At 36.7% G+C, this 15,801-nt stretch overlaps 1 protein-coding gene across 1 annotated transcript in view; it reads right to left on the minus strand.

Annotated features, from left to right (window-relative positions):
- Positions 1–1,821: 1,821 nt before the first annotated feature.
- LOC138212891 (CD81 protein-like) overlaps positions 1,822–15,801 on the minus strand; it is a 36,415-nt gene continuing 22,435 nt past the window's right edge. Inside the window, exons 3-8 of the mRNA XM_069173554.1 lie at positions 15,656–15,753; positions 15,140–15,214; positions 12,406–12,525; positions 7,321–7,419; positions 5,462–5,545; positions 1,822–4,245 (exon numbers count right to left, since the gene is read on the minus strand). Of these exons, the coding sequence (XP_069029655.1) occupies positions 4,183–4,245; positions 5,462–5,545; positions 7,321–7,419; positions 12,406–12,525; positions 15,140–15,214; positions 15,656–15,753 (539 nt within the window). The 3' untranslated portion in view covers positions 1,822–4,182. The remainder of the gene's footprint in view (positions 4,246–5,461; positions 5,546–7,320; positions 7,420–12,405; positions 12,526–15,139; positions 15,215–15,655; positions 15,754–15,801) is intronic.

Genomic DNA, 15,801 nt, shown 5'->3' on the forward strand with positions numbered 1-15,801 from the left:
TTGCAGACACAAAGTGACTTGAAACCACTTTGGCCATGTAGTTTATCCCATTTGCCTTAGTTCTGAGTAGGAAACTTGTTTGTAAACACTTAGTTTAAGCCGTGGCGCTGTGATGCAGTTTTATGCTGTATTTGAGATTCTCTCGCTGAGATAAGGATGTTTTTGAAACATTGTTTTTCCTGTGAAATTGTCCATACAAAGTGACTTTAAACAACTTTGGCCATGTAGTGTATCCCATTTGCCATAGTTCTGAGTAGGAAACTTGTTTGTAAACAGTTAGTTTACATTAGGCTGAGGAAGCGAGATTTGAAATGCTGTTTTCTGTGAAATTGCAGACACAAAGTGACTTGAAAACTCTTTGGCCATGTAGTTTATCCCATTTGCCATAGTACTGATGAAGAAATTTGTTCGCAAACACTTAGTTTAAGCCGTGGCGCTGTGACGCAGTTTTACGTTAGGCTGAGAAAGTGAGACTTGAAATGCTGTTTTCTGTGAAATTGCAGACACAAAGTGACTTGAAAACTCTTTGGCCATGTAGTTTATCCCATTTGCCATAGTACTGATGAAGAAATTTGTTCGCAAACACTTAGTTTAAGCCGTAGCGCTGTGACGCAGTTTTACGTTAGGCTGAGAAAGTGAGACTTGAAATGCTGTTTTCTGTGAAATTGCAGACACAAAGTGACTTGAAACCACTTTGGCCATGTAGTTTATCCCAATTGCCATAGTTCTGAGTAGGAAACTTGTTAGTAAAGACTTAGTTGAAGCCGTGGCGCTGTGATGCAGTTTTACATTAGGCTGAGGAAGCGAGATTTGAAATACTGTTTTCTGAGAATTTGTGAACACAAAGTGATTTGAAAACTCCTTGGCCATGTAGTTTATCCCATTTGCCATGGCACTGATGAAGAAATTAGTTCGTAACCACTTAGTTTAAGCCGTGGAGCTGCAATGCAGTTTTATGCTGTATTTGAGCTGCTCTCGCTGAGATAAGGCTGTTTTTGAAACATTGTGTTTCCTGTGAAATTGTTCACACAAAGTGACTTGAAGCCACTTTGGCCATGTATTTTATCCCATTCGCCATTGTACTGATGAAGAAATTTGTTTGTAAACACTTAGTTTAAGCCGTGGCACTGTAATGCAGTTTTAAGCTGTGTTTGAGCTTCTTTCGATTAGATAAGGCTGTTTTTGAAACACTGTGTTTCCTGTGAAATTGTCCACACAAAGTGATTTGAAATCACGTTGGCCATGTAGTGTATCCCATTTGCCATAGTTCTGAGTATGAAACTTGTTTTAAACACTTAGTTTAAGCCGTTGCGCTGTGATGCAGTTTTACATTAGGCTGAGAAAGTGAGACTTGAAATGCTGTTTTCTGTGAAATTGCAGACACAAAGTGACTTGAAACCACTTTGGCCATGCATTGTATCCCATTTGCCATAGTTCTGAGTAGGAAACTTGTTTGTAAACACTTAGTTTAAGCCGTGGCACTGAAATACAATTTTACATTAGGCTATGGATAAAATTCTGAAAAAAATCATGCATATTCTGTTACTCTAATTTAACTATGAAATTAACTGCTAATCCCAGCGGTATCTGCCTTTCACAGATACGTAATATTGGTTAATTTTCCCCTAATAAAATTACAGTTTTACCTTTCCTTAAATAGTTTTAATTGAAATCTCTTCACATGCATTCATAACTTGTGTGCAAATTTGATTACCTTTTAGGCCATATTAATGCAGAAATATAAAAAATTCTAAAGGGTTTACAAACTTTGAATCATCCCTGTGTTTTGGGATTCCTTAAAGAAAAAACAAGACAACCATATCAGTTATTTGTAAAATACATTTAATCCCTTTATATTTGGGCAAGACAAAGTCTACAACAGTAGAGAGGGATCGAATTTAAGGGACGGTGGGTTCTGAGTGCAGTTACCCAATTAAAAAGGCAGCAACATTGACAATACTGTCAGAAAAACACAACTTGTGCCCTCATCACTGGACTTAAGGTTTGACTTCCCCTCAGTTGGCACCGCCACAAAAACTTCCACCCTTTCTGTCCAGACACCTTCTCTGACGTACCAGACAACGATATCACAATACAATGAGAAGAAAAAGGCATACATTGTTTTTTACACCCTTCATTATTTTCATTAGTACAATACATTAGAGATGTACAGCACACTTTTACTGTTTTTCAGTTTAAGTGTATTTTGTCAACAAGGCAAGGTTTTAATTGGTTGATTGGTTATTATGGAAGGTTACAAAAAATGTTACGTTTCATTTGAATCTCTTTACAATGATTTAATGTTTCAGCGCTGCAGTGCAGTGCTATTATGCATGTCAGAGGTTGCAAGATGTTGTACAACAGCATATTTAAAAGCACAAATGGTGGAATAAAAAACCGTTCTGCATCTGTTCTGAATGCGCAAAAAAACAGTTGTTGAAACTGTTTTTTATAGGGGCTAAAATAACAGCTAAGCAACATAGGGAAAGGTCGTGAAAGGTTAATGTGAACCACTAGAGGTTCTGAATAGATGAGCTGCATTTGCCCTTTAGTGATGGCAGTTATTATATGAAGAATGAAGAATGCTGGAAAGCCAAAGGGATAATAGAATGACAACAGCATAACCATGTCAAATGAGACAGGGCTAGACAAGCAAACAAAATTACTTAAGATTCAAAACGTCAAACCAAGGTTCTCTCTGCTGGCATTTTGCCCGTAACAACAGCATAAGTCAAGAAATTCCATCCAGGGACAATTGGTTGATGTGTGCACACTCAACAAGATTGTTGGAATGAGCACTTGACCAATCAGCTTACATTTAAAACAATAGCTTACATTTAAAACAATTATATTTCAGTTAAAATCCTGATTTTGGAAAGATGACTTTAGTGCCAAGAAAGTTGTCTCCACAAATAAAAGCACAGATGCATAAAGGTTTTGAACACGTGATGAACAACAAAGAAAAGAAATAACCACATAAAGCCAGAGATATGAGGCCTGCACAACAATGTAGAATTTGGGGTTAGCGAGATAACTTCAAGTTTAACCATGGGGCTTCTGAGTTGCAAGAGTGATTCACTTCTTTCTGAGATATATCACCATGGTAACTTACGCTACAGAACTAAGAGTCAAATAATAGTTGAATAGTTCAGAGTTAATATTGAATTGTTTTTTGCTTGAAATGCCCACTCAGATCTATTTGTGCCCTAATAATGGGGCAGTGATAATAAAAGCACCTAAATTTTCAAAAAATTGGGCATTTTTTTGCCAGCTGTTTTTCCTGCATTCGGCAGCTGCAAATAGGTTGCTTTTAGCTTCGTTTGTAAAATATTCCACTCTGCTGACAGTAAACTTGTCCATGTATGTGATTGCTTGTATGCTGCAAACACCTCCCGTTTCATGTGAACATGCTCCTAGCTAGATGGGGAAACCCTAAGTTGACAGAGTTGATAACCACTGTTGTGTGACCACTTAGTGTGATTAAGTTTGTTGGGCTTGGTTAAGCCAGATACTGTCACAAAAAAAGCTTCCAAGAGTAACTGGTTTGTTCCTGTAGGCATCACATGGCGATGTGGATGTGAACAAAAACAATCACGTGTAGAACAGGAAAGTGTGTTTGTATATGTGTCCCTAAACAGCTTGTGAGGCCAACTCCAGTGCTTCACTCGTGCTGGTCATGTACCATGGTCAGTTCAATCTAAAGCAACACAAACAAGCAGAGAATACAGAAAAAAGACTGGAGGGTCACAATAGCCATGCTCAGCCAGACATTAAGCACAGTTGACATATATTTATATACAGTTTATACATAAAATAGTGAAATAAAATCCATAAAACCAAGAATATAAGAGCACGTTCATTGGCAAGAAAGTAGTAAATAATCAATCACTTAAAGGTTACAGCACCTTGAATGGTGAATGTAATTAAAGTGTGACAGTGTGATATAGTATCTATATCAGGTAAGAATAGCACTAATCTTAATATGCATAACAGCATTTGTAACTAACAAAAATCCATAGACAGTGTAATTAAATGCTCATTGAAGGATGGTTTACATTGTCTTCAGAGCTGACTGAACAAGCAAGCAATATATGACATGTCCTGGTTATAAAAGGAAAAAAGGAGACAGAAACCACATGGTCATCCTTTGTTTATTGACGAGTATCCTGGAAGCCTGTCACTTTAGTACACCGGGCTGTTGCGGATCCCACAGCACAACACCATGCTGAAAATCATCTCAAAGATCTGGGAGGATGAACACAAACAGGTGATGATTAGATATCTTGACACTTGGGCAGAGTTGTTAAGTCTAAATTACAATGAGGCATGAAAAGATTATAGCAATATTTTATGAATTCCCTTTCTTTGCAATATCGTGATAAGAAGAATGCTACATCTATATTTTATGTAATAAGTATGGAGGTATATTAAGAGGGTTATTTGACTTAACTTACAGATTGCTGTTACTTCATGTTAAAAAAAAAAACTTTAGCCAGGCAGGACTAAAATATACTGTGAAATATCATGTCATATTTTTTTCCCCTGTAAAATGCAATGTTGGTAACAGTTTTTTGTTACCAATATTGCATTTTAACTATACTATAAGTATATGTCTTTTGGGAAACTGGTGCAGCTGAACCAGCATAAATGAAAACTTCTACATCTGACTTATAGGTTGCATTTATAATCATTTATTGATTATTGCATAGATGCAGTAAATGAGCACCCCCCAAAAGTCTACAGACACCCACTGCCAGGTTTACATTACCATGTGGTGGAGTGTAGATAAAACATAGTAACATAACAGATGTCAGGCTCTGTACAAATGTATATTATAGGGTTCCCAGCTGAAAAAGTAGAATTTCCATGATCCATAATGAACAGGAACACAGTCCACCTCTGTGCTAATAAGACAAAATCTACCCATAATATTTTATTCCCAGCAATTTTCCAGCTGTATTTACTGGTTCACATGTTTTCAAAACAAACTGTAACGTGTGTTTGTTTTTTTTTCGCTGCTTAAAAAAATAAACTAAATAAAATATATCTTATTAAATGGAAACAAAATTAATTTGCTTACTAATGAATGAAAATCTCTGGTCTTCCCCAGCCTAAAGATTCTCCTCCACTGGGCTGCAGCAGAGCAGTAATGGGAGTAGCATGCTTTTTGTTGGCATGGCTGCAAAGGGCACCCTCTAATTTTTTTTTTAAAGATCAATAGTAGTTTTACAAATTTTATATCTGGCTTTTTTGTTGACAACTCAACGCATCACTGAAGTTATTGTTTTGTGGCCAAAGGTGTTTATTTGACTGAAGTAATAAAAGCACTCGGAAAACAAGTTAAATAACACGATAGAAAATACCTCATGGAAAATATTACATTTTGATAAATAGCAACTGAAATTTTAAAATGCGACAAACAAGATTCTATGAAATTCCATGACTGCCGTTATGTTCTCACCATAATAACTGCAACCACCAGGGCAGCAATACCAATCAGATAAATCTTATCTGAGAACAATTCCTGGATCCTGTGGTGGCAACTCTGTAAAGGAAAATATCAAAATAGTAATTAAATTTCCAGTATGGTGGTATCGCCTCAGACTAAAATTAGAGTTTATAATGTATAATGGCCACATTCTTTTCCTAAACTTAACCAAGCTGTTTTTGTTGACTTTACCATCACCAAATTGTAATAATTGTTAAACATGCTGATATTTTTAACCAGAAACAAATGCTGCACAGCTAAAAGAATGTGAGAAATGTGTGTGAAATGGTGGTAACCTATATATCTTCCGTTTTTTGGGGGTTTGTCAGCTAAATTTACTTGACAGAAATAATGAGATAAGAGCTGCTGATCAGAATGTTCTGGTAAAAGGGGGTTTCAGTTGCCAAAAGTTCACAGATCAGTTATAGAAATAGGTGGTAGAAAATAGGACACTAAATCAACACAATAATGACTCACAATGCATAAAAAAAACACTTGAAACCAGCAATGAGCCATGATAAATAACATACACTTTACACTGTAATCAACTTAGATTCTTTTACATATATATATATATATATATATATATATCTACAACTGTAACGGTTAAATATCAGCTTTTTGCAAATTTTGTTGCTATTCGTGGAGCTGTTCAGCAAGTGCATCTTATTTTTCTCAAACTACTATCGGCTGTAGATTTCCTCCTCCTCTACATATCGCACGAGGCAATTGTTGAAAAAAAATCATTAGCATTACAGTGCATCTTTCCTTTGCTCTTAATGGGTCATCAGTGTATTGAAAAAACACAATCAATTTAATTATGTTAAATGACTACGGGTAAAGTATTGAAATGGAACAGGCGTTCACAAAACAGGCAAGATTCTACCCAGTGGTGTTAATTCTTTTTTTAAAAACTGTATTTTAACCATCCCCTAGATTAACTGAAGAAAATAAAAACCCCATGCCCTGCTACACTAATACAATATATTTATTGCAATAATAAAGCCAAAAAAATAAAGTACATTCAATTTTTTTCCCCTTATCACTGCCACAAAATGAGTGTGTAGAGACATTGTCTGCAATATTTTTGCCCCACTACAATTTCCAAACATATTTGACATATAGCAGATGTATGAAACACAGCCATTATTTCTTATTAGTTACAAATTTGACAAGACTAGATGTCTTCTGAAACTTTCCATCTTCCTTTAGAGCTGTCAACTTGTGTACTTCATGGACCATGTGTATATGTGTGATATATACATTTAGGGCCTGATTTATGAAAGGTTTTTTTTCACCTTTTAGTTTTTCCCGCAGTATTTACTTTCTTGCCAATGGGATCAGATGTCTTTTTCCTTTTGCGGTCGATCTGTTTTCCATTGCTGGAATCACTTTAACACACGCAAACCACTCATTTAAATACAGTGATTTGCACCTGATTTCAACGACGCAATTACTCTTAGTAAAGCACCCGCAAAACGGGTAATTTGAGATCTTAGTAAATCCGGTGTATTTTTATGATCATGGTGTTGGTTTCAAATGTATATGCATGTAATTATATATAAATTAGGCAATACTGTATTTAAAATCAATTTACTTTCTATTTCAAAATGTCCGACGTTTAATTATTTTCCCCTCTGTATATCAACTGAAAGGCTACTAATGGTAAGATCGAAATAAAGTGCATAATGTGGTGTAATATTCATTCTGAAATTTGACCTCCTCAAAGTGATTGAGCTGCTTTTTATCCAGCTACAATGTGAACACAGCTTCTCCATCTTTTAATGCATAAAAGTGGTAATTAAAACTTTGCAATAAATGATCACACTTACAATCGTGTATGCTTGGCTGGGGCAAAGGTCAGTCAGGCCGAGCTTGTCTGTCAAGTGTGTCAAAAAAGTGGATCCCTGGCCTTTACCACAGCAGTTCAGCTGAAACACAAAAACAACACAGAATTAACCTCATGAATATGATTTTATAGTTTCCACTGCAGCCTAGTAGCGGTGGATGCCATGCTGCCGTGTCCTTAATAGCAGGGTAAACCCTTGCCAGTCTCCTCCTCTGTCCTTAGTGCCTAAATTGTGTTGAAGCCTAAAGATGTTTTGTCTTTGTAAAGTCTGTCTGTGTTCAGCTCTTACAATTAGTTTCTACCTGAATCTCTATGGTTTGGAGTTTAGTTTCTCCAACTATTCCTAGTCTACAAGTCAAGACTACACAATGTCATGTTTTCTGTTATTAATTTTAATTATACATCATCAGATGTGTTAGAACTTTATATAAAGTGCCATTATTTTCTGTTCCTGGGTGTGAAAGCATTTCAAAATTCTAATTTCAAGGTATCAGGTTTCAGTTGCTTGTAAGGACACAATCAAAGTTTTTCAACAAATCTTCCAGATAATGTACTACGATACTGTATGATACGTATGTTTTTGTTATGGCATAAACTCATAAGAAGTCATGCTTCAATTGATGAACATGGCATGAATGATTGCTCAGAATACTTTGGGGGCCTCTGTCTGACTGTGCTGTTTCTGTGAAAACACAAGAAGTTAGATGCGCAAATCCGAGGTCTAACAAATTAAAAATACCGTCATTGTTGCAATTAAAAACAATTTAATTTTTTTTTTTTTTTTTACCATCGTTAGCCAGTTACCCAAATTAATCCAAAAAGGACCCGGATTCCTAAAATCAACTGATTTAAAATTTGAATTTAAGCTGTCTGATGAAGTGTTTCTTTTTGCATACCACCTTGTCATGTATTGTTAATTTCTAGCTTTACATTTCTATGTACACAGGCTTATAGTGGAAGTGATCCAACTTGAGTTGAGTAAGTCACATAATTCTATGGAGAGAATGAAAGCGATCTGGCAGGAATGCCAGAAATAGCTTTTTCCACTTTTCGCATGATGCCATAGACATTTAGAATCCATTGTTCTGATTGTATTGTAACACTACAGATTTAGTCTGTGTAATTAGGAGAATTGCAATGCTTGACATTAATGAAAATTTTAATTCCAAACGTGTGGCCATGGTATTATACTGTCTTTGCATTATGATTGTTTTGTGTTGTGAATTTTGGTTTAAGCAGCTAATTAAAAAATGCAGTACAAGCAGTTCAGTTTAAGCAGTTAAAGTAAATGTTAATAACGTGTATAAGTCGAAAACAACATTTTTGCATTATTACATGCACACTGATTAAAGGAAATACTGCCTTTGTCCCTGGCTTTCATGATGATATGGATGTAAGATGTTTGCAGCACAAGTGCTTTTTTTTTTTCCTGAATAAAACTGCAGTGTATTGGAAACATTTTGTCTTCATAGCATTCATTACAACCTCAACAAGTATTATTATATACGGCCACTGATTTGTATTTACACGAGTGGACAGTATGGTATTTACACGGACATACTATTTTTGTCTTGGTGTAGGTTAGTGGTTTTCATAATTTCATTTCAACTCCTGAAGATGTTTAGGCGATATATCTATGTGACCCGTGTTGACTGTGATGTATTGTCAGCTCTACTCACAAGAACAAAGCTTCAGTTTGATTCAGTCTTGTCTTCAAACTTACAGCAATGGCAAGCACAACTAAAACACTATTGTGACGGCCTCAGTCATCAGTCCTTTCTTCTTGTTTAGCTCTCTGTTTCCTGTTGTGTGTGCAGTGCCTGCCCCTTTGCTGTGCTAATTTGGGGCCATTTCCAATCCAGCCCCTACACACTAACACTGTGTGTTCGCAGACAGTGTCTGCTACATTGAGTGTCATTCCAAACCAATTACCCTTAAGTGGGAGGGGGATATAAGGCCCTCCAACACCGGGTCTGCATCAATGCAGGCTTACAAACCACCAAGTGAAGCACTGCTTTATAGTCCTGAATGAAATACCCTATACCTACAAATGTAAGTTCCTTGCAGTTATTATCAGTTGAGTTACATCACCTCAAACCAACATTTGAAAGAGTTTCAATTGACACATGACAGAATGAGAGGTCTGTATTTTGGAACAAACATACCGTTGAGTAGCTGAGACAACAGTACATGTTTTGATTGTTTGACTTGATGCCTGTGTTATACAATTTCAGGGAATGTGAAAAAAAAATCCAAGGGCCTAATTAAATTAAGAATCGTAAACGTTAGGATATCTTTCTGATATTTCTTCCTGACAGGTTTATCATCTTCTGGTCCATCTTGCTCTCTCTCTCTCCGGATAGCCATGGGTGTGGTATTTAGGCCCTCCCTCTTTATTAAGAGACACTCCACAGCCATGAGTGTGACTACATAAATGTGTAGGGGCCAGATTGGAATTTGGCCCTGGTCTCCTAGTTCATGTTCTTAAAGAGCTTAAAGCCAGGCTTTCCCACTGTTCTTGCTCTCTCTCTCCGGACAGCCAAACTCCTGGCAACCGGCACTCACTGGTATTCTCATTGAATTAAAATGTTAATTTATGTAGCGTGATATGGTCTCAGGCAAATATCAAACATCCGGTGATCTTAAAGTCACACAAAACTTACAAAACAGGACACCACTTGTTTACACTTAAAAACTTTCAAAAGCTTTCACACCATAAAAACCTACTGGTCCAGAATTACACAGGATCAACTAAATATTTTCCCACCTCAAGCTGAGGTCTGGTTGTCAAACAGGAAACCTGGATATCTCTAAGTAATGGACTTCAAAGGAGACCAAAATCCACAAATGGGGGATTCTTCCTCCTCTACTGACTGTTAACATAACAATGTGACCCCAAGACTCTTTTCAGACAATCCCCTGGAGAATAAATCAGGCCATGTACTCTGCAGACTGCAGAACACATTCCTACCAAAAGTCTCACGTGATCGCATTGATCCCATCTCACTATGTGCGTGAGTACTGCCCCTGCAATCTCTGTCATGGTGAAAATGAGACAAGAGAAAGTTATTGTCCTCTCATGGTTTTCATGTTTTCATTCTGTGATTGTCTCTGTGATTCTGTGAATGTTTCTTATGTAAATAATTAATCTTTGTGTTAATTGGGCATATAAATAATGTTTACAAGCCATGCTTATGTATTAATCTGTCTATAGTTTCTCATTCATTAAAAATATCAATTCCCATCAAGTGTTTAGTTAAACAAATAAGTGTTTATATTTTTAGTCATGTTGGGCCAATAATGGACTCTTTTATTCTTTGCCGTAACAAATATAATCCAATCACCCAGATTCTTAAAAGAAGGCATTTCCCCCCTTTTCAGGATGCAGCAGAAGTAGATGTTTAATTTGATACTTCACACACTTCCAGCCATTTCACCGATAAAGACTGTGCTCTCAGACACTCACTTTCTTCTCATTTTTACTTCTTGTCTTTCTTTTGTTTTCAGACTTTTATTTTCTTATTTTAAAGCGAAGTAACTTTCCAGCCAAGTTAAGATCCAACGTGACCTAAACTACTATTCGTCATTAATTATTCATTTTTTCTACTTTTTTAACTCAGTTAGTCACTTTGAAAACTTTGAGAAGCTTGACCAGCAAACCTCCCTTTTGAAAGTAATCCAGTGAAGATAAGTTTAGTCATTAGCCATTAGAAGCCTATCCGAGATATTTGTACATTGCCTACTTTGCCAGTAGATGTCCCACTGGCTCTTCTCTATGCTGATTGGCTGAGAAATCTCAACAAACAGAGCTGTTGCATAACAAGCCAGTATGCCGTGGACTCCAGCATCAAACTTCGGAAAAAGCCCCACAGTTTGTTGCCACCAAGCCTCGGATGACTTGGAAAACAACAGACCATCCTGACCCACCAGAGACTCTCTTGCCGTCGCAACTAAATTATCACAAGTATGCCAAGTGAGTTTGTGCTGATACATTGAGTTGATATCTGATAGATTATGAATTTCTGAATTGTATTAATTTCTTATCAATTATATCAGAAAGTAGCTCCATTTTTTTATAGCCTAACAATTATTTGCTCCAACCATCACTCTGTTAGCTCAGAAATTCTTTTCATTTCATCAAGAATCCATATGCCAAAATAACTATTCAGATGATCATCATTCACCCAGTAAAACGTGGCAGGCTTGCAGACTTTATGGTACAATCGCCACCGTACATTTACTGTATAATATAACTTCATGCATATTCCTGACATACTGTAGCTGGTTGGCCATTTCTGTGACTTGCATATACAAGTAAAAATAAAGTGTGCAAAAGTGAAAAATTATGTGGATACACTGTTGCAAATGACTGACTTCTAAAACTCTTATTAGTAAACCTCAATGTAAAAATAATACCAAAAATAATCAATATATTATAAAATAATTACCTTTAGTATTTTGAGCATATATCTTGTTACAAATGAGGCCACTTGCTGCTCTGCAGTAAGCTCCCTGGTATCACGTGATTCTTCCACCAGCTTTGATATTTATTTTTATGTTTACAATACTGCAATGAAAAGGTGATGCTTCTGGGGAAAAATGTTTTATTTTTTCTTTCAAAGGGGGCTCCAGTTTAAAGAATAGATACATCAAATTTACAACATCTTGTGTAAATAAATGTTATAATATTAATATTTTATAATATATGTTAGGGATGAGAGATGTACTTGGCTGCAACGAGTATCCGGTACGGATAATGTCCTTTTGACGAGTACGAGTATCATTTGAGGTTGAATGCATGTTTCCATGTGGACTGTCTGCATAAATCACCCGGCTTCCCACTTATAAGTTTATTGGATGAGACAATAAAACCAGGCTAATGACCTACACATAGCAATCTCAGAAGTAACTGAACAACTTCCCACACACTCTTGATCTAAGTCCCGCCCACTTCCGGAGTAAGCCCCGACCCATCAGAGTATGGATACGGATACAAATAATTTGGTTGGTTTAACAGATACAGATACAGATAATGGAGTACTCGCTTGTCCCTAGTTTATGTTCATACCGTTTCATGGAAGACCTTGAGTACAGAGCCAACAGCCCTCTTTTTGTCCTGGTCAGTGAAGCTTTGCGTCACAGCCTTGTCATACACGGAATCATAGAAGTTTATCATCTCCCTTGAAACCTGAAAAAGAAACAAGTTTGGGGTGAGGGGGGTGGGGGTGGAGAGAAAAAAGAACAGCATAGAGATACAAGAAACAAGAAACATTGGGTAAAAAGCACAAAACTATGGGCGATAGAAGGCATAAAGATCACGAGATGCAATGGTGGCATATAAATGCATGAACTGTGAAACAAAGAGGAGAGTAGCTCGGTGCATCATGGAAGGTCCCTCAGAGGCCTATAATTCATGACTCAGAAAATGCTCAAGGTCACCATAGCCAGTCATAAGTATAAGGTCTCTGAAAAAGGAACATTTTAAGCTAAATCTCAAAAGTAGAGAGGGTGTCTGTCTCCTAAACACAAACTGGGAGCGGGTTCCACAGGGGAAGGGCCTGGAAGCTAAAGACTCTGCTTCCCACTTCACTTTTGGAAACAGTAAGCAAGGTTTCACTCTGGAAGCAAAGTATTCTGTAAGGATAATAGATCTTTCATAAATAATGGAGATTGATTATTAAGCGCATTGTGTGACCTGGAGAAGGCCTTTGACTGTGACCCTCGGGGGTTTTGGTCGAGGGTACTGGGGGAGTACGGGTTTCTGGGGCCACTGCAATGGGGCCATTTGGTCTCAACTTCAGTTAGAGCTGTGTTGGCATTCTTGGCAATAAGTCAGCCACGTTTCCATTGGATGTTGGCCTCTGCCAAGGCTATCTTTTGTCACTGAATCTGTTTTTTGAGCTTCATAGACAGGATATCTAGGCGCAGCCAGGGGCAGGAGAACCTCAGGTTTGGGGGTTCAAGGATCGCTTGTCCAACACACACTGGGGCGGTTTGCAACCGAGTGTGAAGCGGCAGGGATGAGAGTCAGCACCTCCAAATCTGAGGCCATGGTGCTCTGCAGAAAACCAGTGGATCGCTGGTTCACGTTGAAAGACAAATCTTTCAGTTTATCAATTTACGTTCTGATCCTCGCCCTATGGTCAGGAGCTCTGAGTTGTGACTGAAAAAATTAAATCGCAGTTATAAGCAGTTGAGATTAGTTTCTTCTGCAGGTCCAGGACCAAGCACAAAACCTCATGGAACTTGATAACTAATAACTGATGACTAACTTTTGTGCACATGGAACACTTGAGCAAATTTAAAATCAATTAGATAGATATGATTACAACCAACCCAGTGACTGAAAATCTTCAAACCATTCTTGTTTAGATGGTCACATAATTGATTTGCAATGTCTTTTTCAAGAGCTTTAGAAAAAAAGGGGAGATTCGTTGTTGGTTTATAGTTTGCTAATACGCCTGAATCAAGAATGGACTTTTTAAGTATTGGTTGAATTACAGCACCCTAAAAATCCTGTGGCACATAATCTCTTAATAATGACAGATTAATTTGATCTAATATTGAAGTCTTAATTAAGGGTAAAACATCGTTGAGCGGTCTTGTTGAGATTGGGTCTAAAAGACAATGATTATTTAGATAAAGCAATTGTTGCAGTTATGCAGACAGCTATAGGAAGGATATGCCCAAATTTGTCTGCAATTTTATTAGTATGGTTCATGAAGAGCTAAAGGAATACAAGGCTCAACCGAGCTGTGACTCTTTGTCAACCCGGCTGTGGCACTTAAGAGTAGCCTGGGGTTGTTCTTGTTTTCCTCTTTAAATGATGAATCATATGCAGTTCTTGCATTGCAGAGGGCTTTCTAATATGTTGATAGATTTTCCTTCCAAGCTACATAAAATTATTCTAAATTGTCTGCTTTAAAGAGAGCCTTGTGTTCTGTAACAAGAAGCCTTCTCTGATTCATTACTTTACTTTAATTTAGTTCAACCCAGAAGGTAATTTAACAATACCAACTGTATCTCTGTTCTGATTTCCAAAATCCATAGGCTCTTGACCACCTGTATGAAATTTATTTTTATATATGTTAAAGATTGCAAATTTGTTGCTTGTTTTTTAATCTGTATTATTTCCTGTCCAGTTGGATGGAAATTATAATTAATACAAGACAAAATATCATTTGGAATGAAACTAATATACATTACTATCCAATCATAAATGATAAATTCACAAATTGAGCGACGACATGTAACATTTCTGGTTACTATCTTTTGTTTGTGACAGGAATTACACTATTTTGAAAGATAAATTCCTCTATTGTGTAGTACACATAATATTTTTTCATACAGATGGCTAGAAATGTCTGAAAATACCTTCAAAGTGTTGTTAAATAACTCCTGAACTTTTACTATCATAGGTATAGATGCTTAGCTCCATAATGGTAGAAAATGAATGGGGCCAATTTCCCAAATAAATATATTTATATATCTATATCTATATATATATATATATATATATGTATATAACCCTCTCGGGAAAAATGCATTGGGAACAATAAAACAATTGCAATTCTGGTACCATTGTAATCATAATAATCATAATAATAATAATAATAATAATAATAATAATAATAATAATAATAATAATAATAATAATATCTGAACACACCTTTCACAAATGTGGGTCTTGACTTGACATAATTGTCCTTAAACTTACTTTTAAGAAACTGCAATGCAATGGCATTTACTGTATTAAATGTTGCATGGCTTTTCCAACCTCTAGTGTGTGTTTGCAGTCTTACAGTATCTTTGTGCATGTAGCCCCAGATTCCAGCTGCAACTTCGCAGGCAAACAGGATGACCAGGCAGGCAAAGAACTGCAGGACAAAAAAGAAAAATGTGATAATTGCTCCATTTAAGGATTTACCTTACTTATGTTTTCCTCAAAGAACAAAAGTTATTCTATTCTGTATTGCTCACAAAGCACATTGAGTTTATCGTTAAGATCTGGCAAAACATATCAAGTGCATTTTATTTATGATAAAGCATTTGCAAAAATTATAAGAAAGAAAGAATTTTAATTTTTTTATTTTTAGCATCATTTATATCCATTATGTGGTTAGCAGTCTTCTTTTTCCCTGTATCTGCTGACATATCTTGGTGGGTTATCTTGTGTACTGATCAGTGGAATAGCTATTGGTAGGACTGTGTACTGTGCTGCTCATTCCAAAACAAAAAGTGGGATCAACTCAAAAAACAGCTCCAGAGCACTTCCAGATATACAGTATAAAACTCCACAACCTGTGTGACTGACTTACAGTTCCCAAAAGACACTGGGACTCTTGAATGGCACCATAGCATCCAAGGAAACCGACAACCATCATCACTGCACCAACAGCAATCAGAATGTGGACACCTACACAGACACAGTAAAGATCGACTGTTATATCCATTGCAACACACA

Source organism: Embiotoca jacksoni, unplaced genomic scaffold, assembly GCF_022577435.1.
Source record: "Embiotoca jacksoni isolate LCO1_2020_lvr unplaced genomic scaffold, fEmbJac1.0.p SCAF_6, whole genome shotgun sequence".
NCBI classification, from domain to species: domain Eukaryota; kingdom Metazoa; phylum Chordata; class Actinopteri; family Embiotocidae; genus Embiotoca; species Embiotoca jacksoni.